Genomic DNA, 23527 nt, shown 5'->3' on the forward strand with positions numbered 1-23527 from the left:
CCCCCCCCCCAAAAAAAAATCCATGTAACCAGATCTGAAAAATGTGTAAAAAGAGATTTTCCTGGTGTGAAGCCAGGAATCACTTTTCTGTTTGTGTGTGACGAATCCCTCTGAGACTGAAGGTGAGATAACAGGCTTCGATTCCTTTTGCATTTCAAGATCATGAAACCTGCAGAATGACTCGGAGAGCTTTTTTCGATGCCAAGTAGGTCAAAAAAATCCAGAAAATAAACATTTGAGGACAACAGAAACAAACAAAAAATGGAATTAAAGACATAAAACACAACATAATAGGCATGTATGACCATTTCTGGATTTGCTTTTGAACTCTTACAACAAAGGAATAACTCCTTTGAGATTTCCTCTGATGAAATTTCAGAGCAGGATATTCACATATGCGGTAATGATGATATTATAGGAGGCTACACCCACTGAGGTTTACATTGTTTGCTCTGGCCTTATATTGTTATAATGGGAAATTACACTCGGCCAGTTCACCTGCAGTTCACGCCTGGCTGATGATGTATGTGTTCTGTTTCTATAGTGCATATAGGCTGAGTGTTTGCTGGGTAATTCGCCTTCCAGTCCAGAGGACAAGATATGTTTGTTCTGACGTGATTTCACCTCGGCCGCAATGTACAGAGAGGATGTTTATTTATAGACAGGTGTGGGAAAAATATATGTATATTTTCTGGAATTTTGTTGTGAATTCCCAACTTCCTGAGTGAGTTAGACATGAATGTGGTATCAATCTTCTCATCATTTGTGTTGCTTTGCATTGCCCTGCACATTTGTATATTTGCACTCAACCATGTACACCATGTTTTATTGTATGGTTTGCCTTAAAATTGTGACATATGTACATTTTTACATAAATTTATAACTTTTTATCTCTTTTTTTCCTTCTAATTCTTCACTACACATTGTTTATGTGTCAAATAAACCTTTGAATCCTTGAATTTTACTCTTGGCAAGAAAGAAAATACACATACTGTATTTCCCAAAATGTCAAACTATTCCTTTAATTTGGACTTTATTGCTAAGAAGCAGAAATTCCTACGAGGCTGACGCGAACAGTTTTTACCGCTGAGCTGCTGAGCATAGCATGAGATGTTACGTTTGCAGCTTGCGTTTTAGATTTCTGAAAAACATTTTCTGATCCAAACCGGAGGTAAAGTCGTATGTGGAAATATCCAGTGGAAGATCAAACAGACACTGACTGGAAAAAACATCAGCGCTGAGAGTTTCTGGGGAAATTTCTTCTGAGCTTGTCAAACGTCAGTCTTGCAGGAGGAAACACATAAACTGCAGCTGACTTAACAGCTGAAGAAGATTTCAAGGTTCAACTTCTGCTCCTTTTAAACCAACAAAACCACATTTTTTTTTTTTTTTTTTAATGGGAAACGTCAACAGAGAGAAGATTTGTGATTAAGACTTCAAAGAAACTGGTTCACATTCACATTTTTGTATTTTTTGGTAACTTTGTATGACTCATACAATTTGCATGATTTCTATCCATCTCTAATGACATAAAAACAAAAATGAGATATTGTTCATGTCACTTTTATCACTTTGATCGCAGCAACATAATTTACTACATTCATAAAAAACATCTATTACAAAACTAAAGCAGCAGAATAATTACCAGAACCTTCAGTTCATCTATAAAAACACATGATTCTCACTATTTAAATTAATCACTTTCTTCTATGAAAATACATTATTATACAACAATGATTCACAAACTAAAAACTCTACAAGCAACACGCTGGTTTCCATGGTGACAGCAATGATCTGGTTGGGGGGGGGGTCATCTCTTCCCCCAGAAGTTATCTCGTCTCCTCTGAGCGCGCTCCAGGACAGAGGACGCCATGGAGCAGGAAGCTGCCGAACGCCACGACATCACCGAGAGACGGTCGTCTAGGCAACAGGAGAGCCGATTTTAAAAATGAATAACAGACAGGTGAGATTGTGTTTTAATTTTATAATTTCTTTAAAAAGATTCACCTTCATCAGAACCGCAGCCTCCTCCTGAACACTGCAGCTCCCTGAATCTCAAACCCAACTCACCTGAAGAGGTAAAGGAAACGTAAATGATCATTCACACCATGTGATCAATAAACTACAATCACACATGAGCTAAAACTCTCTGTCACAATAGAGCTGCAACGATTAGTCAAATAATCGATTGACAGAAACTTAATCAGCAGCTATTTTGATAATTAAATTAATATTCTAGTCATTTTTTTAAGCAAATTGACAAATATATTCTGGTTCCAGCTTCTCAAATGTGAAAATCTGATGCTTTTTTTTTGTCGTACACGAAAGTGAAACTGAATATCTTTGTGTTTTGAACTATTGATGAGACAAATCAAGACATCTGGAGACGTCACCTTCAACTCTGGAAAATGATAACCATCATTTCTCATGAAATTTTACAGACAAAATGACTAATCTGCAATCATCATTAATCTGATAATAAAAAAGAGAGACAACATTTGCACAAATTCATGCAACCTTGAAACTTCATCTCAAGTCTGACACTTGAAGTTTCTTCTTGTTTTTTTTGTGTGCGTGTGCTTTTGTTCATTTCTGCTTTTATTATTTACTTATTTTATTTTACTGGTTCAGACTTTTGAAGTTATTACCCTGCAGACTACACTACAATAGAAAACATTTTATTGCCATTATTTATGGATTTATACAGTTCCTGTTCACACTGGCTATTTAAAGATCCTTCAAATGTGTTTTCAATGGAAGTGATGGAGGCCAAAATCCACAGTGTGTCCACACAGTCATTTAAAAGTCTCTGTGAAGCTTATATTCAGCTTCAGCAGTCTGAGTTAGTCATATAAAGTGGATATCTGACACATTTACAGTCTTTTTAGCATCAAATTCCCTCTTTGTGTTTCCTCGGACACTGTTTCCCTGTTGAGCTGCAGGTGGAAGTATAGTAACAAAAAGAGGGACTTTGGCACTAAAAAGACTGTAACGTTGAAAGATATCTACTTGATTTGACTCATTTGGACGCTGAAGCTTCATATTAGCTTCAGATAAACTTTTAAATAATTTTTGCACAAGTTTCCAGAACCAAACTAACGTCTGCAGATGTCTCGTTTTGTCCGATCAACAGTAGATATTCAGTTTACAGCCACAAAAGACAAAGAAAACCAGCAAATATTCACATTAGAAAGGACAGAACCAGTGATTCTTTATTAATGACTCTATTATCAAAATAGCACATAATTAATTTGACTGATCGAAAACATGACAGATTGTTTTAGCTCTATGTACACTGTGTTTTGTCATATTGTCAAATACATAGCTAAATCTGCCACTCAGACATTTTTCCAGGTTATATATGAAATCTGATCTGTTGAGGGAACTGGATGAGAAGAAAATGAGAAGGACGTGAAGAAGAGACACTGACCTGAAAACATCTGAAACCTCTCATTTAATTTGGACTGAACGGCTTAGGAAACATGACAAAAAGTCCAAATGACAAGTCCTTTTGTGTCATTTTGTTTTATTTTGCTCACGTTGGAATGAATCTGTGTGTTTATGTTGTCTTTTCTTTGTTGTTGTTGTTTTGTGAATATTTGGTGTTGTTGTATGTGTGATTTGATTCTATCACAACCAACAAGGTGTCAGACAGATGGTATTTTTGAGTGTTTCAGCCCTTCTGGTCATTATTTTAATTAATTTATATTTAATTTGACATAGATCGGGTAAATAGTAACACAAATACTTTATGAAACAGCATTTACAGTCAGATATTTTGGCTTCTTATAGCTTAAAAATTGTTCATCAAATTTCAAGCCAGATAACAGAAGAGAGGCCTTAAAATGGCGAATAAAATATATTTTAATAAAATTTGAGTGAATTTTGGTCTATAGTTGCTCGTCTATAAACAGACGAGTTGAAAGTTGTAATTAATTTGACAGTTTTCCCATAAACTGTTGTTTCTACACTGTGGTGAAACTTTCAAAGCTGCAGATTTTTAACGCAAATGTTTAAATTTTTGTTGTTGTTTTATTTTTCAGTGTGCATCACCTGTGATCAAAAACCAGAGTTCTGAAGTTCAAAATGTCTTTAGTTTTTGGTTTCTTGGAGGGACGTTTGGGTACGAAGAACATGAATAAAAATCAACAGAAGATAAAAATAAGCAGCCAGGTCACCTGACTAGAATCAAAAGCAATATCAGTATCAATTTATCAGTTTGTTAGTTTTCCAGCTGAAGCGGTGGAGATGTGTGTTATGTGTAGGTTGTTTTATAAAACCTACATTAAATCAATACATTATCAATAGCAGTGGCGGTGCCGATGCTCACCGTTGTGCTGGAAGTCGGGGTGTCTCAGGGTGCCTTGGATACAGTGCTGTGGCGGTGGGACCAGCGGGGGCGGGGCTCCGGGGGAAGAAGGCGTTTGCTTTGTCCTGATTGGTTTAGAGGGAGGACTGGAGGCTGGGTTGTGGTTGGGGGCGGGGCCAGAAGAGTGGAGGCGGGTGGAGTTGTTTTCTGGCCACGCCTCCTTACGTGTGACAGGCAGGTTAACGGCGTTGTCTGCCCCCGCTGCCACGGAAACCGCCGAGCCACACCTCTGAACACACAGACAGTGACGTCAGCATCATCACATGATGTGAAGGACAGAAAATGTTATTTCATGTTATTATATTATATATATATACATATATATATATATATATATATATATATATATTATATTATATTATTTAATCACCTGCTGTTTGGACGGAGATTCATCAGAGCTCTTCAGCTTACCCACAAGTATGGCACCTCCTGGAACACAAACAGAGGTCAGAGATCACACCATAGACTGTATATCAGCCTTCAAATCTTATTAAAGGAGCAATAGCTTCCAAAATGACCACCAGCACACTTATTAGAGGGCCTGAATTTAAAGATTGAGACTATAATGACTCAATGAAAAACATGATTGACTTAGTATTTCTTAGAGAAGTTGAGGTCTTTTGAACGGGAGTCAGTTGGAGCATCTAGCGACTGTTGGTGGTACTTTCTTTTTACTTTTTAAGGTATTTCAGCCTCAAGATGTGGCAGCTGCTGCTCGGGTCACACAGCTGTGGTCTAAGATGTGTGTGTTTGTGTTTACCTGTGGCAGGTGTGGTGACGTCATGGTGAGTCCTCTGAACTGGTCGCGTCTTCAGCCTGGGAGTCGGTAACCTTCCCTCCTCCCTGCACACACACACACACACACACACACACACACACACACACACACACACACACACACACACACACACACACACACACACACACACACACACACACATTTTAAAAGGTTACTCCCACTTTTATTGTCTCTCTCATAAAGGAAACTGCTGCAACAACATCACAATGAAAAGTAAAAAAAAAACACAATTAATAAAACAGGTGTAGACACTGGCTTAAGATGAGAAATTACCAGCAAATGAGTACAAAATCATTCACTCTATTAAAAAGCTGCAAGTTCTAAGGCAAAAATATCTCAAAGCATTCTCACCTTAGTAAATAAATTACAAACAAACAGACACATCTCATTTTGCAAGCTTAAAAACATGCCTCTCTGTCCTGCTGTCTACCGTTAATAATTGATTAGTCTATTAATTAGATGAACAAATGAGTGTTTATAAAAATCGTGTTTACACAAGGGGGGGCCCTGTATTTCCTTCCCGAATTCAAAAAAATTCCAAAGCTTTATTTGAATCCGACTCAAATATTTACAGAGGTCTGACACAGCTGGACTTCCTGTTACTATGTCGATGGAACAACATTTCACCAGCTGTCTGGCTCTTTTCTGTGGTAAACCTGCCAATCGTAAAGCTCCGTTTATGGTCGATCACAAGTCGTTCTTATGTTGTGTTGTCCGTCCACGTCAGACATCAAATGTATTTATAGTTGAGGGAGGGGGTTTCCAAAGCTATCTGACCATCCGACAGGCACGTCTGTAGGCGTATACCAGCCCCTTAACCTACTAACAGTCAGCGTGTGAACATGTCCAAAGCCAAATATCACTATCACCACACACACACACACACACACACACACACACACGCGTGCTTCCTGAGAGCCAGCGAGGCTGCAGAATCAGAGTTCAGTAGGACGACACACTTTCAGACTTTTTGAACAGAAACTAGGCAAAGAGTCTTCAGCCACACCAGCTGCTATTTGGCACAGCGGCGCTTTGTGCTAAAGGCTAACATGCTGATGTTTAGCTGGTATAATGTTCATGATGTTCACCATCTTACTGCATGTCAACATTTGCTAATTAGCACTAAACACAAAGCTGAGGCTGATGGGAGTGTCGTTAGTTTTGCAGGAATTTGCAGATATTGGACAAAATGAATTTTTGACCCGATGATGGAGCTACATGAAAAGTTGAACACCACAGTGATTAATATTCATCCTGAGGGGAACATGAATGTGTGAACCAAATTTTATGGCGATCCATCACATACTTGTCAAGACATTTCACTCAAAACTACAAGTTTCAACCTCATGGTGACAAAAAGTGACAGAATCACAAAAGTCAGTAAGATTCATCCTCTGGGAAACATGAATGTTTGAACAAAATTTCATGGCAATCCATCTGATAGTTGTTTAGATATTTCATTCTGGACCAAAGTGGAGGACTGACTAACAGACATAAAGGCCACATCGCTAGCGTGACGGAAAAAATAAATGTCATGCTTTTTTTTTTTAATATATGATCATGTCAGAGTGGGAAGAGACTTTTTATATATGTGAGGAGAAACAGTACTCTCTATGACAGTAACTGAAAAAAAAGACATTTGAGGACGTCACTTTGTGTTTTGACCAGCCATTCTCAACCAGTGGGCCTCAGAGCGCCATCTAGTGGGCCGCGGAGGCAGTGGGACTGCCAAATAGTTAAAACTATTTTTTACAAAGTTTACAAAGCTAGTCATTTTTATATCTACATAAATAAAAACAATATATATAAATGCATAATTTAAATGACCAGTTACATTTCAATATCACCACACCAATCACAACACATCATTAGGTAAGTCAGCTAGCTGGATCTTGCTTCAGAAGACATGGCTGTGTCCACTGTGTTGGAAAATGAACTGATGGAACTATCAGCAGACAGCAGCTTGAACTTCAGCTCACACATGTTGACTTTGATTCATTCTGGAGACTGGCTGCCAGTCAGTATTGTTCTCTGTCAAAACGAGAAATCAAATTTGTGTTGCTTTTCAACACCACCTGTTAGTGTGAATAAGGGTTTTCCATTCTTACACAAAGTGTCACAAAATCAAAGACAAGGAGCAAACTGAAAGCAACTTGGATGCTACTCTACGTGTCAGTCTCTCACCTATCAAACCACAACTTGATCATATTTTTCCCAGAAGCAAGCCCAGGTGTCTCACTGAGGGTAAACAGAATATTTATTTTGTTCATTACAGCTGACAGGTGGCTAACACATATTTACAGCCCAGTTTTTTTGTCAGGTTTTATTTTTTTTTGTTTCTTTGTTTGATTGTTTTTTTTTTTCATTTATTTGGGAGGGTGGTCCTCGGAAATTTTTTTAACAATCAGAAGTGGGCCTTAAGTTACCAAGTTATAGACCAAGCAACTGATGGGTTAATTGAAAAAATAATCGACAGATTAATTAACAGTGGAAATAATTGTTAGTTGCAGCCCTAACCACAATTTGTCCTGATACAGTCAAAAGAAAAAATGCAACTGTGACAATTCTGACTGACATGAGTCATAATAGTTGAGTCATCCTTGTCCTCCTTTGACCTTCAACTTTTAATTTACATAGTTTACTCACATCTTTATATACTTAAACAATAAAGGGACAGAATCTGAAGAGAGAAACTTACTCATCTGTATTTTCTTCTTCTTCTTCCTCTCCTCCCCAGGCCAAAATCCTCTCAGCAGCAGGACCCGGAGGTGTTTGTGCATTTGTTCGTGTGTTTTTGTTTGTATGCTGTATGTCACCTGACGGCACGACAGACCTCTTACTGCAGTTACTGGAGCGGCTGCAAACAAAACACACAGACAGAAATAAACAAACCTGATTTCATTCAGAATCAGCTCAGAAAAGCTTTTAAGATGATGACGATGACGTATGTTCTCTCACCTGGCCAGGTCCAGGGCCTCCACAGAAGAAGAGCTGCGGCTGTCTGGATTGTGACTGAGGTCGCAGGTCAGACGGGGGGTTGTGGGATCTGTAGCGGAGTCTGTGGTGTCTGACGGCTCCCACAGAGCGTTGTGTTCAGACAGCAGCTGGCTCAGGTGATCTCTGGAGAAATTAGTGCCCCAGGCTCGATTGCGGTACAACAAGGCCTTCTGTCTCAACTCCTTCGCCTGTTAGGGAACAAACAGAGAGTCCTGAACTAAAGTCAAACAGTTTATTAAGTCCTGAAGACCAACAATGATAAAATAAACAGCTCTGCTTTTTGAGACAGAGGTTTTGCAGTCATCATGTTGTCCTTTTTGTAATTTGCTGTTGTGCAACTTTTTAATATGAAAGTTAATAAAGGAAATGTGCAGAAACAGAAAGAGACTGAACATGCTTGAAAGGCAGGATGCGCTTCTAGAAAAGTGAATGGTGAAAATCTGTGTGGTTAATTTTTTTTGCTTTAGTACATAACCACATTAAAGAGATCAGCAAATTAAGTTTTGTTTTGCTCGCTATTCATCACGCTCTTTACAGACAAGATGTCAAGTCAACTACTAGGGAAACCCCATTGATTTTACACTACAGCATTTGTTCATATGCGTAAAAGTAGTATTGTGGGTAATGTGGTCAACAGATTCCAGATTTTGACTGGAAAGAAAAACGTGTGGAATGAAAAAGATGATATCTCTGGTTCTGCTGCATCACTTTTTATTATTTTTTCTTAAACTGTCCATTGTGAGTGGAAACACTAAATCAGTGGAGTACTCTTTTACAATAGTTCCTGGACCATCAGAAAGATCTACTCGCAGAGTGGGAACTTTTTGGGGGGCAGGAACTACAGTCATTTAGATCCCTTTTCCTCTGGTACAAAAGCAACTGCTTCAAACTGAAAAGAAAATGTGATCATGTTCCTTTGTCCCAGTTGAAATTCTGGCTGCTGAGTTTTCAATGAGCTGATAAGTCAGGAACTATTTTTATTCTCATGTTTCAAACAAAAATGTCAAACATTCTTTGTTTTCCAGCTCCTGAAATTTGCTGCTTTTTTCAGTTTTATCTCAGTGAAAAATGAATATGTTTGCATTTTGAACTGTTGGTCGGACAAAAAAAAAAGCAATCTGTACACGTCACCTTGAGCTTTTGGAAAAAATAAAAGACGTTTTTCGCTATTTTCTGACTTTATATACAGTACAGACCAAAAGTTTGGACACACCTTCTCATTCAATGAGTTTCCTTTCTTTTCATGACTATTGACATTGTAGATTCACACTGAAGGCATCAAAACTATGAATTAACACATGTGGAAATATGTACTTAACAAAAAAGTGTAAAACAACTGAAAATACGCCTTATATTCTAGTTTCTTCAAAGTAGCCACCTTTTGCTCTGATTACTGCTTTGCACACAGTCTGCATTCTCTTGATGAGCTTCAAGAGGTAGTCACCTGAAATGGTTTTCACTTCACAGGTGTGCCCTGTCAGGTTTAATAAGTGGGATTTCTTGCCTTATAAATGGGGTTGGGACCATCAGTTGTGTTGTGCAGAAGTCAGGTGGATACACAGCTGATAGTCCTACTGAATAGACTGTTAGAATTTGTATTATGGCAAGAAAAAAGCAGCTAAGTAAAGAAAAACGAGTGGCCATCATTACTTTAAGAACTGAAGGTCAGTCAGTCCGAAAAATTGGGAAAACTTTGAAAGTGTCCCCAAGTGCAGTCGCAAAAACCATCAAGCGCTACAAAGAAACTGGCTCACATGAGGACCGCCCCAGGAAAGGAAGACCAAGAGTCACCTCTGCTGCGGAGGATAAGTTCATCCGAGTCACCAGCCTCAGACATCGCAGGTTAACAGCAGCTCAGATTAGAGACCAGGTCAATGCCACACAGAGTTCTAGCAGCAGACACATCTCTAGAACAACTGTTAAGAGGAGACTGTGTGAATCAGGCCTTCATGGTAGAATAGCTGCTAGGAAACCACTGCTAAGGACAGGCAACAAGCAGAAGAGACTTGTTTGGGCTAAAGAACACAAGGAATGGACATTAAACCAGTGGAAATCTGTGCTTTGGTCTGATGAGTCCAAATTTGAGATCTTTGGTTCCAACCACCGTGTCTTTGTGCGACGCAGAAAAGGTGAACAGATGGACCCTACATGCCTGGTTCCCACCGTGAAGCATGGAGGAGGAGGTGTGATGGTGTGGGGGTGCTTTGCTGGTGACACTGTTGGGGATTTATTCCAAATTGAAGGCATACTGAACCAGCATGGCTACCACAGCATCTTGCAGCGGCATGCTATTCCATCCGGTTTGCGTTTAGTTGGACCATCATTTATTTTTCAACAGGACAATGACCCCAAACACACCGCCAGGCTGTGTAAGGGCTATTTGACCAAGAAGGAGAGTGATGGGGTGCTGCGCCAGATGACCTGGCCTCCACAGTCACCGGACCTGAACCCAATCGAGATGGTTTGGGGTGAGCTGGACCGCAGAGTGAAGGCAAAAGGGCCAACAAGTGCTAAGCATCTCTGGGAACTCCTTCAAGACTGTTGGAAGACCATTTCAAGTGACTACCTCTTGAAGCTCATCAAGAGAATGCCAAGAGTGTGCGAAGCAGTAATCAAAGCAAAAGGTGGCTACTTTGAAGAAACTAGAATATAAGACATATTTTCAGTTGTTTCACACTTTTTTGTTAAGTATATAATTCCACATGTGTTAATTCATAGTTTTGATGCCTTCAGTGTGAATCTACAATTTTCATAGTCATGAAAATAAAGAAAACTCTTTGAATGAGAAGGTGTGTCCAAACTTTTGGTCTGTACTGTATATTGACGATCCAAGTAATTTTTTTGCAGATTAATCGATAATGATAAATGTTGTTACCTACATTTTTCTCAACAATTATTGAGCAGACTGTCAGAGGATGATTCTTAGAGGGGACTTATTATGCTTTTCCTTATTTTCAGTCACATGTCGGATGGTCATATTGAACATGGCCAAAGTGTCAAATAATGAGGTAAACGTACATAGAAGTAATCCCTGTGAGCAAAAAGCTCAGGCTTCAGACTGCTCTGAACGCTTGGTTTCCAACAGCTTTTTCTACTTTCAAACCTCGCTGACATAAACTCGTGACAGATTTCTTTACATGGTCATCTGCTGCAGCGCTGCAGCATGCGTGTCAACTGCTCTCCTTGGAGTTCACTGATCAGCACCACTAATATTATAGTGTTTCTGTGGCTGTTTCTGCTTGTGCTATTCCTTCCTACATTATTTCTAACTGATCCGTTGAACAAGCAGCTCCAAATATCTCCATATCTTGTTCTGTTGACCGGTTTTATCAGAACAATAGTGCCACTAACGAAGCTCTGCTAAAACGGTGGATAAACACATTCAATTTCCTGTAAATTCTTCACAATAAAAGTCTCCTGTTATTTAGTCATTAAAAGCTTTTGAGCAGCAAAAAAAGGAAACATTGGTTTTCATCAGCAGTAACTTAACACGACTCTGATATGTGCTGAAAGCAATCAGCTAACAGTAAAATAAGGCAGATATCTAAAAGTACAAACAGGAATGCAAAGAGAAACTAAACTTCAAACCACAGAAGCTACAAAACTACAGAGAGCTGAACACAGATAGGATAAAGATGTCAAACAATAAGCACATAATGAGTGTCACCAAACAGAGACGTCCTGCTGTAATCTTTATTGCTCCGGATGTTCGTGCTGTCCACTCTCATATTTCGGATCACATTTCAGCTCCAACAAGTACGGATGTATGTGAGAAGTTTGTATCTTGTGTAAAGAACGAGAACAAGAATCGAAATCAGACTAGTATAGTTTGTTTACGTAGCCTCCAGAGCTGGAGAAAGCTTCCTGAAGCTGACCAATCAGAACAGAGTGGGCTTTTAGGGAAGGGGGCAGAAGGGAGGGGAATCTAAAACTGCCTGTTTCAGACAGAGGCTAAAGGGCTGCATAAAGAGCCAGTAGAAGATAAATAAGGAGTTTTTGTGAACTGTGAATTATGCAAAGCTACTCAAGTGGAGTCCAAAAAAAAATAGAGAGCTGGAAATGAGTATAATAGGTCCCTTTTAATGATTTTAGTGACCTCCTTACCTTTTCTCTATCACCACCATGAGGACACTTTGGCTCTGGGTGTTAAAAGTAGTAGAGTAGTTGTAGAGTAGCAGAGTAGTAGTAGAGAGGGTGACCACACACATTTTGACTTGTTATAAATATATTTCTAGGCTGCAGGTATGCTGATACTTCACTGAACTGACATGCAGCCTGTTCAGAGAGCAGCAACAAAAAGAAATGTTTAGCTGGAGTGCTGCTAAACACTGCTAAAAAACTTTTATCTGTGTTTGTTTTACTGACTGCTTTGCTATCTTTTTCTTGTAAGAATCATGTATAGTGCATTCTCAAGTTTTGGTGAGCCAAAGACAATTTTCCACCCAGGTGGACAATAAAAGTATAATCTTTTCTATTTTCTGTCTGTGAAAACACTCAAATGTCAAATATCTGCAAACTCAACTACGTGTGGAAACATTGCTGATGTTGCCCATGGTTGACATATCAGCCAGTGCACGTATTAAACAGTAAATACACGCAGAAGGGAAATGCTGACTAGCAAATTTCATGGTGAGTTATGAGAAATGATAAGGAGGTGTTAAACACGTGTTGTTCTTCCTTTGTCAAAAAACAAATCTGTATCAGAACTAGTTCAAATTTAAGAGCAAGAAGACAAATTATACATCTTTGCTTTGATAATTTAATATGAAACCTTTACAACACCTCATGCTGCAGATTTTGATAAAACAGTAACCTGCTCTAGATCCCAGTCCAAACACTGGATAACCCTGACCCCGTTATCAGACCAAACCTCAACCTGTCTCTAACCTAAACCTCAACCCCCAGATGAAGCCTGACACGGCGCTTCTCTACGTGACTGTCAGCATGCTGAATGACTGAGTCGGTGAAGGTTTGATTGTTTCCTCAGAACAGCCAGCACATGACGTCAGCTGACAGCTCCCTCCACATGGTGAAACGATTCACGGGACAGATTCACCGCACGCTCGGAAAGTTAATCGCCCACTGATTCCTCGACCAGTGGCTTAGTATTGTTTGTTCTTTTATTTAGAAGAGATTCTGTGAAATTAAAAGAAGCTGCAGCATTGTTGGCTTTCTGTTGGTGCTAACTCGGGTTGTGAGATGCATCTCAAGAACAAAACTTACTGCAAATCAGAAAAGTATAGACTCAGTTCCTAGTTTATTAGGTACACATAGCTAAAACTTGAACAGTCTAATCAAACAACCCTGCAACAATTTCATGATTTATAGAGGTGCTGAGAGTTGTTTCTAATATTTTATATCAGTGTGGGTAAGCATATAGGCTTTGTTTCAGAAATGCACTAACCCTGAAAATTATATTTAACTGTAACTGACCTGAGGCTCAAACAACAAACGCAAACAAAGATTATATGAGGCTACAGCCATGATAGCAGCTCTGTGAGGCTGTACTTGTAAATGCTAACATCATGTTCCCAGTGATAATGTTACCGTGTTCACTGTGTTGATTCAATGTGTTAGCATGCTAACATTTGCTAATTAGCACTGAACACAAAGAACAACTGAATGGCTTCTGCAGGTATTTGGTCGTAAACTAAAGTGTTGGACAAATTGAAATTTTGAATTGACGATGGCACTAGATGAAAAGTCAGGATGACCATAAATGACCATAAAGATGAATCAACACCTGTCTCGGTCTGCTATATTATACTGCATTAGTTTTAGCAAGATGTACCTCATAAACTGGTGTGTATTTTTAATGTAATAGTCTCATGGTTTCTTTCTCAGAGTTTCTGACGTTTGTTTTTAAAAGGCTCACACAGTCACATTAATGTTTCTTATGATCAGCTTGCTGAGTAATATAATATCTGTTAAATATGAAGAGCTTTGCATGCTTAATGTGTTTTAAGTTGTTCTAGTTGAGTTTTACAGTTGTAGAGCTTTTGATTTGTTATTTAAAGGACTGACGGGACTCGAGTGGCAAATTTGAGTGAGGAGTGTTGCTGAGTTTTATCTGTATGCATTTTATCTTTAACCACAAAGAAACATTAATTAAAGTTGTTTAAACTTCCATTTATTTTCACTTTTATAATGGCTCCTTTCTCTCTCCCGCACTACTTTTTCTTGCTTATTTTCTAACATTGTGAGGCCTTTAGTCGTAGCTGTATATTTTTTTCACTTAGCAACAGCAATGAAATACAGATCAGGTAAAGTTGTTTCAGTTTCTGTTTGGTTTCGCTTTTATGCTCCCCTCCCCTCACTCCCTCTTTATTTTCTTTCGCATATTTTCTAACAAGGCTTTTATTTAAATTTTGTGGGAATAAAAAAAAAAAAAAAAAAGAGAAAAATCACACCTGAACCCACAAATGGATCTGTTGACGGCCATAGATTCAGAAGAGTCGACCCCAAATTGGGACACTATCGTCAGTGTTGCAGGGTGACTCAATAAAACCATGAAGCAGAGCCATTGCATGTGCAGCATTTCCATTCGGTTATGTACTCAGGAAACTTTTTATTAAGTTATTTCCCAACATGAAGGTCTAAATATTGTTCCAGAGTCATGTCCCTACTACTAGGAACAATATTTATTTATTCATTACATTTATTTTACTGGACTAAAACTACTCAAATTACACATATTAAGCCTAAAAATACTGGAATCTGCTTATAATAAAGCCACTATTTGTAAGTTTTAACAGCAGACTGTAAACTCCCCCCAGGAGAAAACATTACAGACAGTAATGTTTAAAAACCTGTTATTAGTCATTTATAGTCTTTAACACTTAAATATATGGATACAATTTGTTTTATAAATCTCGGCATGTTTGGTTTGTGATTCTGTTTCCCTCCAAAGAATGATAGCTGTTGATGAGACCAAATTTTTAAGCTAAATACATGTGACAACTTGCGATGGCATCACTATTTACATTAATCTGCAGCCTCCACTCTCATGGCTTCTGGCTTTCCACCAGATGTTGGGCCCTGGCTGCAGAAATTTGCTCCCATTCAGCCACAAGAGCATTAGTGAGGTTCAACTCTGATGTCAGGTGACAAGGTCTGACTCGTTGGTGTTGGATGTGGTTGAGGTCAGGGCTCTATGCAGACCTGTCAAGCTCTTCTACACCAAACTGGAAAACCATTTCTCCATGGAGCTGGCTTTGTACACGGGGACATTTGGCCTCATGCAAGAGTCTTCAAAGTCGGATTCAATAAATGCTTTTAAGTTTCCAAACTTGTCATAAATCGCTCATTTCAGCCTGATGAATGTTCATAACGGAGCTGAATGATCCTGAGATTTTCTTATTAGCATAATCAACAACCCTAAGATAATATAAGGCGACCTGTTCCGCTCGGTTTGTGGGACAGTTTCATTCACAAAAATGTTCCCAAAGAAAAACATATTTATCAGTGTCAGTAGTCATATTAGAGGAGCTGAAACTATAGTAGAAAATACGAATCCATCAGAGCAGCGCTGTACTGTGACAGAAATGAAGAGGGGATGCTTTGACGTGAAGTTAGATGCTAAAAAGCGTCTTTCTAAAGCAAAGCGCTCCGTGACTAATAAGAGAGGTCTCACAGAGATATTAGAGGAGAGAATATTATAGCCTACAATAGGTGATGTTACACTGTGAGCTGCAAGAATATATAATAAGTATCAGAAAAGTGTATGTGACGGTTGTAGTGGTTCTTGCATGAGGTCCACTGTCATGTTGAAACAGAAAAGAAACAAACAAACTGTTGCCACCAGATCTTCTTTCATTGAAACTAAGGGGCTCAAATGAGAAATAACGAGCTGAACAAGACCAAAAGTACACAAAGATTTTGGCCATACAGCATAAAAGCAGTCGGAAAATATTAGGAATATAAATGTAAGACTAAAAGACTAAGACTAAAAGTGATAGAAACTGTTTTCCCTGCATGTGTTCGGGGAATGTTTGATGGTATTTTGTTGAACTTTGCAAACATTACGCCTGTTTGAATGAAGTTGTTTGATGTTGAACTGATGTCAGCTCAAATCTGCAGATTTCATGTAGAAAAGTGTTTCTACACGTACGAGCAGCTGCCCCCTTCCTCAACGACACTTTCCACAAGGTTGGTGGGAACCTACCTGTGCGTGTGTGTGTGTGTGTGTGTGTGTGTGTGCGCGTGTGTGTGCATATGTGTGTGTGAGTGACTAACAGTTTGTTGTTTCCCTGAAATGAAGCTCTGTGGTTTCACTGCTGACACTCAGCACTCTGGTTTCCATCAGCAACACACACAAAAACACAAACGTTACGCGAATTTCCCCGACTACCACATCAATAACAGTGATCAGGGAGAGGGTGATCAGTCAACCGTGCTTTCACTGTGATGTGTTTAAATGTGCAGGTGGACAAAGTACAGTGAGTTTAAGTTTAGTGGTTAAAAGCTGAAAGTGGTTGAACGCTGACCGCTGTCGATGTTCTTATTCAGTAAGTTTCATGATATTTTTTGAAAAAAGACAAATTCATTATTCCTTACCACCACTTTCTTTCACTGAATCCATGTATTTATATTCTGGGTCTCTACTGGAATATCTTTGCATGATTTACAGTTAAAAACTCCTTATTTTATCTTCTACTGGTCCTTTATGCAGCCCCTCAGTCTGTCTGAAACAGGCCATTTTAGATCTTCCTAAGGTCAGCTTTAGGAAGCTTCCTTCAGTTCCAGAGGATACATAAACAATCTATAGTAGCAGGATTTCACTTCTTTTTCTCCTTCTCTACTCCAAATGTCAACTTCTCAAATCCATCTGTACATGTTGGAGCCTGAATCAGGTCCAAAATATGAAAGTGGACAATGTGAACAACACATGGAAATACTTTAGCAACCAAGGCTACAGAATGGACGGTGGTTCATGCGCATGCGCGACAAGCTGACTTATGCATTGCAGGCAGCATTTCTACATATGTTCACCTAAAGTTTTGGAACTTTGACCATTTTTAACATCCGACATCATAACAGGATATGAATAACAGATAATTCCAAGAAGCTTAATATCGCCTCTCTAAGGTACCCCTATTTTACCACTGACAGTACAGAACAATAACTGTATGAAGAATCAAAATAGAGAACTCAATACCTGCAGGAAGTTTGTTTAAAACTTGCAATTTGGATGCAATTTTAAACAGATTACTTCCTGTGAATATTGTAACGCATTAGAGACTCATTTTCCTCATATTTTCATTTTATTTTCTAAGTTTATATCTTTATTTAAACACATCCTCTCTCTGTACTATCCTCTTATCTGACCTGCAGGTTGATAAGTGAGTCCAGTAATAGAGACAGTTTCTGACCCCTGACCTCCTAATATGACAACATACATTCACCTGAGCAGCGTCTGCGTCCATTTCTCCGCCTTCTTCCGGGATCCTGTAGAGGGGAGAACGAAAGCTGGACTGATACTCTGTCAACATCCTGTCAGACAGACAGACGGTTCCATAAACATAATGAATTCACAGCACACAATAACACACAAACACACACACACAAACACACCTGTGTCCTCTCTGAACCTGAGGAGGAGGGGGCGTGGTCACCTGGTCAGGGCCGGGCATCTTCTCTGACTCCTCCCTCCTCTTTTTGTTGCTCTGCACATCAAAAAAGCTGAGTCAAGACACTTGTTATTAAGAGTTAAAGTATAATTCTGGTGATATTCTACATTTTGATCTGCTAAGAAGTATCTATCTATCTGATAAATCTTATTCTTCTGTGCCGTAGACCTTCATCACCATGAAAACACACAATTTTTTTTGTGACTCCATCTGACACATAACATCCTGTGGCCAGAAATACTCATTAGTAAACCAAATGTGGATTCATCCGCCGCTGCAAATAGTTCCCAACAAATTTCCTTCTACAGTCACCAGCTATTAAACATGAAACTATATATTTTGAGGTGTTTTTCTTTCTTTCTTTCAGTAGGAACCAATGAACTTGGAGCTGAGAGACACGGACAGAGTAGGGAAGTCATAAAGTATTGAGTGACGGACTAACACGCGGTTGGTTTCTGGTCTTTTCATGGGATTTGTTAAATGTAGAATATAACCAGCCTTATCCTTTAAAGGACTGCAGGAAAGATCGAGTACTGTGTGTTTTATGACATAAGTGAAAAAACAAACAAACAGCAAGACAGACTAGAGGTATAAAAGGGAAAATATAGATATAAAAGCATGTCTTATGTTATCTTTTACTGCATTTGTTTTGTACCTTTAACATTGTCTCTCCTGCTGTTGTTGTTGTTGTTGTTGTTCTGTATAACTTCTTTTTGCCAATTCGTTCATCTATGTAAAGCATCTTTGAGTGCCTTTTAAAAGTGCTGTAAATAAATAAAATGTATTATTATTATTATTAATATCATTAAAATGTACTTTTAGGCTTTTGCAGAAAGGTAAGTTTAAAGAAGAGACGTCTCAACTATTAACCAATTGACTGTTTACCTGATCAGAGTACTACAGACTCTACTACTTGTCTATATTAGTGCAAATTTAAAGTCCCTATCCAATCAGAAATGTGTTTTTCTTATTGTTCCTTCACTTGAATGTTGTTCTCGTCTCTGTGCCATATGTGCAGAGTTTGTTTTCATTCATCTGCTGAAGGAGGAAAGTTATTCTGAGACAATGTGAACAACCTCAGCAACAAAGAAAACAGTCGTTCAGCAACAGACATTCAGAGGAGGCTGAGACCTGCGTCATGTCCACCTCAAGATTTGGAACTTTGACCATGTTTAACATCCGACATCATAACGATATATAAATGACAGAAAATCCCAAAAAAGTAGAATATGTCCCTTTTTTAATGTCAGTTTAACACATGTACCTACATTCACGATTTGTGACATCACATCTAGTCTGGAGCCAATCGTGGTCCAGTATGAAACTCACACAAGTGTGATGTGGAAACTTGAAGCCTGCAGTGTACGTACATTGAGAGTGAATTTTACAGTGAAGCAGGACACGGCTTGTGTCCAGAGGTTAAACTTCAGAAATCAACAATATTTGCATATTCATAAATTTTTGATTTTTCAATGAGGGAGGGGATGTTTGTTTAATAAGATAATTGAACTTTTTTTGTGGAAAAAACATGTCAGACATAAATAATTATTTGAAATAGAGCATTTGTGTGTGTGTGTGTGTGTGTGTGTGTGTGTGTGTTTGTTTACCATGTGAGTGTAAAACAGTGGGACTCTCTGATGTTCCAGATATTTCCGAAGGCGAGGTCTGGCGGACGGGACCAGACCCTGGAAGTTCTGTTGATACTCTGTTTCCATGGAAATGGGGTTCTTCTTAAAGGGGGGGACAGACTTGCTGCTGGAGTAGAGCACCTGCCGAAGGGGGGGGGGGATTCAAAGGTCAGCAACAATGACCAGTCATTCAAAAGTAATGACTGAAAACAACAGTTCACCAGTTACATCAAATTAATGGTTAAACAACCAGTGAAGTGATCAGAAAGGTCACATTCCAGATGAGCCAGGAGTTAACTGTCTATCTCCACCTAGTGGACACACAGCTGAACTGCAGATCTTTAAACTACACTAACTTTTTATTGATTGTGTTCAGACCTCCTGGGAAGTCAGAACTACCACTGCAACTAGTACTACTACAACATATACAGTGTACAGTACAGTTTTTGGTAGTATTCATTGGCTATCCACTTATCAATTACTTGGCTAATTGTTTGTTTCAGCATTAGTGGTAATGCCAGCACATGTTCATTGTCTCTGCTTTTTGTATCATTTTAAAATGTATGTGGTATTTGAGATTTTTGTGTAGGGCATGGTCGTATTTCACCAGCTGTGAAACTGTCAGACAGATGTTTTGGGATTAATATTGGTAAAATTTGGTAGTATTTCAGTGTCATTTAGTGGTATCTTTAGTATTTTACCTGTTCTACAGTTAGTATGAGTGAAGCATGTGGTAGTATTTGATAGTATTTGGAAGTATTAGTTAGTACTGTACCTGTTCTGCAGTCAGTACAGGTGAAGCAGCAGCCAGAGGTTTCTTCCAGCTGAACTGTCTGTTGTACTCTGTCCTCTGACTTCCTGACCTTTGACCTCCTGACCTCAACCCCGCTCTCAACCGCAGAGCATGCTGAACCTGCAACACCAGGTGAGGAATCCTGTTCATTTATAACTCAGTAAAGGTGTCGTTTTAAGACAGACGTGCCTATATTTCGTCTGACCTCATTGGCCGAGGGCTGCCGTCCGTCAGGTGCTGCAGTCACAGGGCTGCTGAGCTGTGGTTGGCTGTCAGGTTTAGAGGGGTGGGGCTTTGCTGAAAATACAGAAAGCAGCTGTAGCACCAACAAGAACAATATGGCTCGACCGGGACAGACCGTGATGTAATGTAATGTGATGTTTAAATCTGTGATACTGAGCTATTTAAACAAAACTGATTGTCTCAGTGTTTCAAATTATATTTATTAGAATTAAGACGATGAAAACAGAATTAATATGTGTGTGTGAGAAGATAATGAAAGCAAAGTTTTGCAATGAATATTTACTAGATTTTCCAGCTGTTCTTGGTTGTGCAGCACGTTCAGAATCTGCAGCAGGTCGTGGTCCTGCAGGAGGTTCAGGCTCTGCAGAAGATGCAGGTTCTACCCGTGATCCAGGTGTTGGTGTTGGAGGTTTTGGGTCCATGGAAGGCTCCTTCCTGTGGGCTGAACGGCTCCTAGAGGCTGGTAATGAAGAGGAGAAGGAGGAAGACATCTAAAGCATTAACATATCAACATGCTAAAATAACTTTTTTGCAATTTTAACATCATTAATGTTATGCATTAACATACTAACATTAGACATGCTATATTTATTGTAACATACTGATAAAATATTAGTAGCTACAACCGCAAGTATGTTAACATTACATATTGTATTAAAAGCTTGCATACTGACACGCTGACTGTGCACATGTTGAAGGACGAGTTGACAGTTTTTCAAGTGTGTCTTAAGCAGCAGTCAGGACAGTCAGGTGTCCATATGAGCAGTGAAAGAGGTTTTCCTTGCTGTAATCATTCCTCCTGTTCATACTGGATATTAAAAGATCCTTCAAATGTGCTTTCAATGGAGGTGATGAAGGCCAAAATCCACAGTGTGTCCACACAGTCATTTAAAAGTAGATGTGAAGCTTATATGAGTCTTAAGCAGTCTGAGTTAGTCATATCAAGTGGATATCTGACACATTTACAGTCTTTTTAGCATCAAATTCCCTCTTTGTGTTTCCTCGGACAGTGTTTCCCTGTTGAGCTTCGGTGGAAGTATAGTAACAAAAAGAGGAACTTTAGCACTAAAAAGACTGTAATGTTGAAAGATATCTACTTGATTTGACTCATTTGGACGCTGAAGCTTCATATTATTCATTTTTGCACAGAAGGAGGACTGTGGATTTTGTCTCCCATCACTTCCATTGTAAGTGCATTATGAAGGGATCTTCTAATGGTCAGTATGAACAGGAGGAATGATTACAGCAAGAAAAACATGTTTCACTGCTCATTTGGGATCGTGACTGTTGTTTTAAGGCAGACTTGAAAGATTGTGAACCTACTCTCTTAGCTAAAAGCAAAGCTGAGGCTGACAAAGTACGGCTAAAGATGAAAAAGAACAGCTGAGTCTGATGAAGAACGTCTTAAACATATGAGATCAATGTTGAGCAAAGTCTGACAACATAACCCTGAACTATAACACTCATATTGTCTTTACTACAGTATATACATATTAGAGTATTCTGATGTCACAGTTGGAATGTTTGTTATTACAGGGATCCGATGACTTCATGAGATACTTTAAGAGTAGGATATCGTCAACATGTGTCTCTACCAGCAGGGGGCGCTGTTCTGTGTGCATGAAGAGTTGGCTCAGTGATGGACAGTTGCGGATCTGGTGGACGGAGCAGAAAGTTGCCGGACTGAGCAGGACCAGCAGGACCGAGCCTCTTCCGACGCTGAAGACCTGGTTCTCTGCTGATAACTGAGACACAGACAGGTCAACCATATGAGATGTGATTTTTACTTTTAATATTAAATGTTAATATAATATAGATTAAATATGTCATGATGAGAAAAACCTGCTCTGTGTTCATACAACTGCAAAAACAAACAGCAGCTTCTCAGGTTCTGCTATTTTCTCTGTTTAGACAACATCTTTACTGGTGCAAATCAGCTACAAACTTCACAACTGACTGTATGTGGAGCTTTTTCACAGTAAACTTTGATCAGGTTAGGGTACGTACCCATCTGGTCAGAGCGCAGGCCGGCCAACGGGGCGCAGCGCTGAGGAGACACACTTCTGGACCGGGAAACCTTGTAGCTCTTCTGGTATTCACTCTGACTCTGAAACAAATACACAAACATACACAAGATAGTTCTGCTGGACTCTGCTGTCTCCGCCTGCTGCTGTCTGATGCTGCAGAGGACTCAGGCTGATTAGTCATTTGTGTCTGGTTACTTTTTACTGACATTTACTGATGTATTTTATCCTTCATCACCTACATTGTAAATACATTATGAAGGGATCTTGTAATGGTCACTATGAACAGGAGGAATGATTACAGCAAGAAAAACATGTTTCAATGGTCATTTGGACACCTGACTATTGTTTCAAGGTAGACTGGAAAAAAACTGTGAACCTATCGTTTAATACTGCAGTCAAGGATTTGACAGTTCAGACAAAAACAAGCACAGCTAACGTTAGACACTAATCAATACGGACAATACTGTAAAATAATTATTATTTGAATTACTAACTAATATTAAAGTGCATTGTGGTGGCGTTAAGGTTGTTATCATGTTATTAACAGCTGCAACAGTAGTTGTTGTTGCACAGTCAGGTCAATACAAGTACAATCTGAACCGGATTAGCTCTGATCACATTAGATTAAATCACATTCATCCTGACTCTGCAGGATCGTGCACGTTCATGTCCGGTAAAGAGACACGACAGACTCACCGTAACTAAAGCTGTCGGCAATTCAGTCACTAGCACATTATAAATACTGCAGTTAGCGAGCTAAAGTGGCTACGCTCGTTAGCATCCATTCATTCGTCTCACCTGTTGCTAACGCTAATGATGCTAACACTTGCTGTTTACCTTGAAGCGGACAGTCATGACGCTCTCACCGCCGATTAAACGCCGCAGGAAGTCACTTCTGTGCCATTATGACACCAGTTGAGTTAGTTAGTTAGTTAATGAGCTGGTTAACAGCGTCGACCGGCTAACCAGCTGGGCCAGCATGCTAACCAGCTGCTCAACTTTAGTTACGGGAACAAGCCGCAGCCGTTGCCATAGCAGCAGC

The 23527-nt window shown here is 39.3% G+C and overlaps 1 protein-coding gene across 4 annotated transcripts; it reads right to left on the bottom strand.

Annotated features, from left to right (window-relative positions):
• Nucleotides 1-1449: 1449 nt before the first annotated feature.
• mdm1 (Mdm1 nuclear protein) lies at nt 1450-23527 on the bottom strand. Of its 4 annotated transcripts, none has more exons than XM_042402623.1 (16): nt 23323-23527; nt 22466-22565; nt 22054-22203; nt 20742-20918; nt 20421-20512; nt 20198-20335; nt 19402-19563; nt 17739-17830; nt 17570-17612; nt 8127-8353; nt 7867-8025; nt 5130-5212; nt 4740-4798; nt 4331-4598; nt 2008-2070; nt 1450-1920 (listed from the first exon to the last, which is right to left on the bottom strand). In XM_042402623.1, the coding sequence occupies exons 1-16, from the start codon at nt 23338-23340 to the stop codon at nt 1811-1813; spliced, it is 1941 nt and encodes a 646-aa protein (XP_042258557.1). In that variant the 5' UTR covers nt 23341-23527; the 3' UTR covers nt 1450-1810. The 4 variants fall into 4 exon arrangements, with proteins under 4 accessions (XP_042258557.1, XP_042258555.1, XP_042258554.1 ...); XM_042402621.1 differs by having other exon boundaries at nt 17564-17612; XM_042402620.1 differs by having other exon boundaries at nt 17570-17657.

This window comes from Thunnus maccoyii, chromosome 23, assembly GCF_910596095.1.
Source record: "Thunnus maccoyii chromosome 23, fThuMac1.1, whole genome shotgun sequence".
Taxonomy (NCBI): Eukaryota; Metazoa; Chordata; class Actinopteri; order Scombriformes; family Scombridae; genus Thunnus; species Thunnus maccoyii.

Coding starts and splice junctions, on each gene's coding strand:
- mdm1 (XM_042402619.1), bottom strand. Junction 20,336..20,420: donor GGCAGCCCTCGGCCAATGAG/GTCAGACGAAAT, acceptor CTGGTGTTGCAG/GTTCAGCATGCTCTGCGGTT. Junction 2,071..4,330: donor CCCCGACTTCCAGCACAACG/GTGAGCATCGGC, acceptor TTACCTCTTCAG/GTGAGTTGGGTTTGAGATTC.